The following is a 6,291-nucleotide window of genomic DNA, read 5'->3' as shown; positions in this document are numbered from 1 at the left end:
ATAATATGTGTGTTTTTTTAACAATCGGAACATTGTTGCGAGCCTGACGTCTTGAAGTTAATAAAAAAAAACTGAAACAGATTTATTTAATAACTTCCATTTCTTGGTTTAATGAAGAACAGTTATACATTTGTGTATAGAAAGCTAAATGTATATGCTGTGAAATTAATGATTAGGATTTTATTTACATTATATGGTTTAAAATATGTTACAATACTTTAAAAAGCTTTAAACCATTTCAATCCCTGGAATGTCATTACTAAAAATTCTTTTGTAAGAAGTTTCTGTGTTTCCAGAGTGATAAACATGATAATAAAATCGATAGTTTTCTTTTAATATTATATAAAAAGTTTTCATCAAGGTGTTGTGTATCGTTACTAGTAAAAACTTTTTCTTATTTTTTTTATTCTTGAATTAAAGTTGTTATTAATGTTTCATTATGTTTTATCTTTGCAGTAAGAATAGTGTTCGAAGTATTATAAATTTTAATCGATTTATTTATGCATCATATATATAAAGTTACCTAAGTAATATATAGTTGAAATATTCAGTGTTATTCAGCATTATACAGTAGTGAAATTAATTGTAAATTAGTGATTTTACTTGAGTTTTATTCCACCTACCAGGAGATGGCCAAGAGGCTGGAAATTCGCAAAAGAAGAGACATTCTTATTGATTTATTGATTAATTTCTCCCTCTGACAACTTTTGGAATTTATGAGCTTATAGATGAGGCTTATTTTAGGACTTTTGGTGTTACAGATAACTCAGTGTTAGTTTCTATATAAACCAATCCATATGATTCAGCTATACCAGTTATGTAATGTTTTCCGAACAATTCTATTTTCTAGAACAATATTAGAACAAGGAGTTAATTTTTCCGAGTTCTCATTAAGTATACAGCTCTAAAATAAAACGTTGTTCGTTTTAGTATCATTGACCACTTTCTATAGTAGTCCGCATACTATGTTTCGCTGGTATACCTGTATGTTAATACCGGTCCTAATAAATGGCAGTTTCTTCCATAATAAAGTTACTCACATATGGCAAATAATACGTTTCAATCTTAGCAAACTTGCCATGCGTGCATAGTGTTGCAATAAAATGTAGGTTTTTCTTTTTTTATTAGTTCAGCATTCTTTGTTCGAAGATTAAAAAACGTATAAACAGGTTAAAGAACAAATTAGTAGTTAAACATGCTCCTTCGCTGATAAATGTTATTTTTCTCTATCACAAACAGGAGCAGACAGATTAGTAATTTTCTGAATTTGCATATGTTACTTACTTTACACCATTATTACCATTGAGAAATTTAAGATTCTAATTTTATTTTAAAATAAAAATATTAAAAATAATTAATTGCGTCCCGAAAAACATTCGTAGCACTGTGTCCTATATGGAATGAATTACTGATTGCGCATGCACAAAAAGCAAAATTAATTGTTTATATAATTTTTTTTCAGTTAAATTAGAAATACACGATTAAACACCTTTTTTCAAATGATGAGCATCGTTTATGCTCTATCGGCGCTGGAGCATCAGTAACAAATACATTCTGGGGCCCTCCATCCTCACATACTTTTTACCATTGATTTGGCAAATAATAAAAGGTTTCACAACATTTAAATGTAGTATTTAGATAACTGTTTTGATGTCAAGGGCACCAATAAACGAATACAAATAGACATGCGGTAAAACCAGGAGACTGCTTACAAATGATTATGTAGACAGCAGCGAATTACAACAACTCACAGCATTTTTCTAAATCTCTAAGTTGAGAAGAATATTTGGTAAGTTTTAGTCACTTTGATCGCTTTTGGCCCGTTCCTCAGGTCCTCGATGGTCAGTCAGTGCCAATATCATTAAACTATTTAACTTTTATCTTCTACACCACGTTTAAATTTATTTTTATATTGAAATAATTGTCAACACAATTCATGTTCCCATCAAAACTACAGAAGAAGTAACATGGGTAAACACGAAATTTCAGAAGCATATATTATTGCAGATGTATGTAGCCTACTATCTATGATGAAGGTTGGGATTCTACCTTTGACAGTTGGGAAGACGTTTTTTCGGTCATTTTCCTTCAACACGTCTGGAGGCTTACATTTTGATCATTTGTTTGTGTTTATTCTATTTATACCAAGGGTATTTATTTTTCCAGATGCTGCTCATGCAAATTATATATTAACAGCACACGCAAAAATGATCAAAACTCTTTTAAAATGGTGAGCATACTTTTGGGGCCGTTCTCTTTAAAATCTGTATTCTTTTGTTGTCACGGTAACGCGTGTAATAGTCAGCGCATGACGTCAGACCGGCGGCGTAGTGAAGATGACGATACATTCGCCGAAGTAGATTGTGATTGTACTCAGGGTTGTCGGCCTTGAATCCCTCTTGATTCCCCGCCTTTGTCGTTTGGTGGAGGGCCACAAGTGTGTCAGTAGCGTCTATAGTAACATGTTTCTGTTTACGTGCGTTCGATACTAACCAGTTATCATACGCCCTTCGACCAATTACAACTTCCGGTATATCCTTCCACGGGTAATTCGCTGACGTTATGAAATAATCCTCAGCCCAAACGGTGAATATTTTTCCTCGCACTTTCGCCGTCTTTTGAACTTTGTCGCCAGAAACTGCTTCTGCTGACGTCACATCTGGTACGTTGGTTCTTCTGCCGATTATCATCATTGGTTTGCCTTTAGGTATCTGAGAAGATTTAAGCACGGTTTGTAATGTTTCTATAAGTGATTGACTGTACAGTATATCACCGTTAGAAAAAGCGTAGAACGTTGAATTATATCGTTCCATGGCATCCTTGTACATATATTTCAGAATTGGTACTCCTCTTCCGGCTTTTCGAACCGGAAGTACAGCCCAGCCTTTCTCTGTTGCTTCCTCTGCTAGTAATGTTTCTTGGGTAAACAAAACCGGCTGGATATGAGGTTTTAATTGTGCCCAGTTCCTTAATGTGTTGTTGTGGCAAGTATACTTTTCTGCTTTTGTCGGCCATGAGGTAAATAGTGTTAGAAGCACTTTTGGTGTGCATTCGATACATTTAGAACGTTCACCAATTTTCTGTAAAGTCCTTTGCGGCAAAATATTAATTTGCAACTTTTTTCCTGACTCATTATTATTATACAATTCTGATATCGAACGTTCCAATATAGGTTTGTCGACGTTTTGCATATTGTCCGGAAATGACGTATTTATTACGAATTTAGTACTTTTCTGAGCCCAGTCCCCCATCTCATTCCGCCATTTTATGATGTCATTGATGGTGCCTTTCATCACCTCGCCGATAGCGAACGTCTGCATGGTGATGCTAGAGTACAGGTACACGTATATAGTGGTACTGAGTACAAACAGGACGACTAACTGAACGTACACAATCTTACCGGGCCAAGTCATACCGGAAAACAACCTAAAATATAAAATATCCAATAAATATAAATTTAAGAACTATTATTGACCTCATTCTCATTTTTTCAAAATATCTTCGCTGTTATCTATTTGATTGTAGTAGAAACATATATTTACAATTATTGTCAGACATCAATACGAGGACAAGACAAGTGAATGTTAGACAAACTGAAGGACCTTAAAAACGGACTACTGACAGACGGATCATTTAGCATGTAGACATTTGATTAACGACAAACAAGCGAGCGATTGATAGCTGGACTTGTTTTACAAACGGACGACAGACGGACAGACAGACAGAAGACACACGAGATATATAGTTAATGTAACCCGAATTTATTCGACAAACAAATGACAGACAGATGTATTAAAACAAATGGACGACGATATAGATTTACATAAATGGACGTCTGAGAGACCAAATATATGTCTAAGTATATATAACTGCTAACGTCTGCGAACTTATTGTTTGTGTTTTAAACAAACCTCATTCCTAAAGTTTGCCATTTTCACATTTATTGATCAATATTTAGTTTCCAAAAGTTTGAGTCGCTGTACCGACTACATAATATAGTTATAAATGTACATAAGGAGAAAATTAATTGAATCATCACTCTGAATAAATGAATTTTCAAAGTAACTGAGAAAAACAATAGAGTTTGACTTGATTTATTAATTATCCCTTGCTCTTATCTAATTTCTTTTTGAAAATAAGGGGTTTTTCCTTTAAATAACCTAATTAATAACCATTAAAAAATGTGACTTTTGTTCGTGTAAAAGTCTGCTATCTAATTTCTTTTTGAAAATATGATTTTTCCTCAAATAAACTCCATATTTGATTGATTAAAACGTGACTTTCGTTCGTGTAAAAGTCTGCTATCTCTTAGCCTGTATTTATATACTAAGGCAATATTTAGGCTAAAATACTTTCGATATACACTTTCTGTAGATTAATTATATTTGAAAATAGTATCCACAATGCCCAATTTGGAACAACACGAATTGAGTTATAGTAATATTTCTTATTTTGTACCAACACCTTACATTTGGCTGAAGAGAAATTTGATGACGACAACTTACCAAATTGATCCTCGAAGACTACTGAGATTGTCACCAGCGCTTGTTCACGAGAATAACATTTACCTAAGTAGTCGTTAACAGCCAACATCTAACAATGGGCCAAGTATCCAACTGTCCGACTGGACAAGAACATTAGCCTGAATGTTGGAACTATTGCGTTATAGGACTTTAAATTTACAACTCAGAGTATGATAACATGTTTTATGATCGGTTGAGCGTCGTTTGGGAAACGAGAAAGAGGTTTCGTTTATTGGGTTTGGCATGTAAAGCTTTTTACGGGGTTGAAATTGTTTTATATTTCCTAAAGAAAGACGAATATTTTATAACAGACTATAGTGTCTATATAATTACTAGACAATATATTATTACATGTTTTGTACAACATATTATTGATAAACATAATTTTATCCTACCAAACATGTCTTGTTTTTTTTAAGTTAGCAACCCTGACATGCTAATAGAGAAGATTTAAACAGCATTGTTTGGTCCAAACGATTGTTCCGATGATTTGGGACTATACATTGCTTTTTCCTTTGTTAACTTTGTACATGGATACGCATCTAAGCTACTGTACGTTTGTGTCGAGGACCAACCAAAGAGCTTTGGGCAACACTGGAATTATTTATATCAACATTAAAAATATTCACAATCCAGACCTGCGTAGAATTTGGAGTATCATAGCATACCAATAACAGCTTGACAGACAATACATTTCTGTTATTCAAATATACTAAAAGTGGTCTCTAGTTGACTCAACTACATTTGTATATATCAAGCTTAGGGAGACGATAATAAAAGAAATAAGAAAAAGGAAAATCAGACGCATATATTCAGAAGCTAAACGAGATCTGCAGGGTAGTTCAGATTAGATTATTGCTTACTGATAGATAGTAAACTATCCAAGCTGTTTATTTTACTAATAACAGAAAATTTTAGATTATGCAAATATTATAATGTAGTGAAATGTTACAGGAGTATAACTCCGCGTGTTAGATTATCGCGTAACATGGATGGAGGGAGGATATTTATATATAAATTCCTCCACGACAATAGCGTTATAAATATCAAGACCACGGTAACCGGTAACTAGTAAACACAACCGAAGGAATAACAATCATAATTTGCAAGTTATAATTTTAAAGTGAATCAGATTTGTGCACAAAACTACTCAGTTATATAGTTCCACTAACTTCGAATCGTTTTATTCACATGTTTGATGTCTTTAGAAGATGAACCAGATTTCAAACTAGGTGCGTGTTCTTACCAATATATCACACAAGTAAGACGTTATCTTAATACCAATGCCTTCATACATGGAATTTTACCAGATCATGTTAAGAGGAAAAGTGTCACTTTTTATTGAAACAGTTAATAAATGTCATTTGAGTTTTGTTTTCCTTGAATGACAGCTCTAAAACTATGTTTACACTTCAACAATTTTTCCATGTATGTAATTTTTATATCGAATTTCTTTCTTTTTTTCTGCGTTTTTTTCCCGGAGATCTCATTTATCGTTTTAAATTGATTTAATCATGTCAAGTATTCGTGTTGAAACTATAATAAGTATAATAAGAGCTGATATTTTTTCGTTTATATTTCATAACAAATACATATGTAAGTTCATTTTGATGTTACCACGAGCAGCTAGTTGACAGGATTGACAGCTTTTGGGTAACTATTACCCCCATCATTACCAAGAACTGTAACACGTGTTTTCTATGAAACATTTACATGCAGATATAAAAAATAAGTTACTGGATAAATCTCAGTCAGCACACAGTAATAA

The 6,291-nt window shown here is 33.1% G+C and overlaps 1 protein-coding gene across 1 annotated transcript; it reads right to left on the bottom strand.

Moving 5' to 3' along the window:
- Positions 1-120: 120 nt before the first annotated feature.
- LOC138316070 (uncharacterized) lies at positions 121-4,843 on the bottom strand. The gene is made up of 2 exons (XM_069257552.1): positions 4,506-4,843; positions 121-3,426 (listed from the first exon to the last, which is right to left on the bottom strand). The coding sequence occupies exon 2, from the start codon at positions 3,411-3,413 to the stop codon at positions 2,223-2,225; it is 1,191 nt and encodes a 396-aa protein (XP_069113653.1). The 5' UTR covers positions 3,414-3,426; positions 4,506-4,843; the 3' UTR covers positions 121-2,222.
- Between the last annotated feature and the right edge of the window lie 1,448 nt (positions 4,844-6,291).

Source organism: Argopecten irradians, chromosome 2 (genome assembly GCF_041381155.1).
Source record: "Argopecten irradians isolate NY chromosome 2, Ai_NY, whole genome shotgun sequence".
Lineage (NCBI taxonomy): Eukaryota > Metazoa > Mollusca > Bivalvia > Pectinida > Pectinidae > Argopecten > Argopecten irradians.
This window is presented reverse-complemented; position numbering and strand designations above follow the sequence as displayed.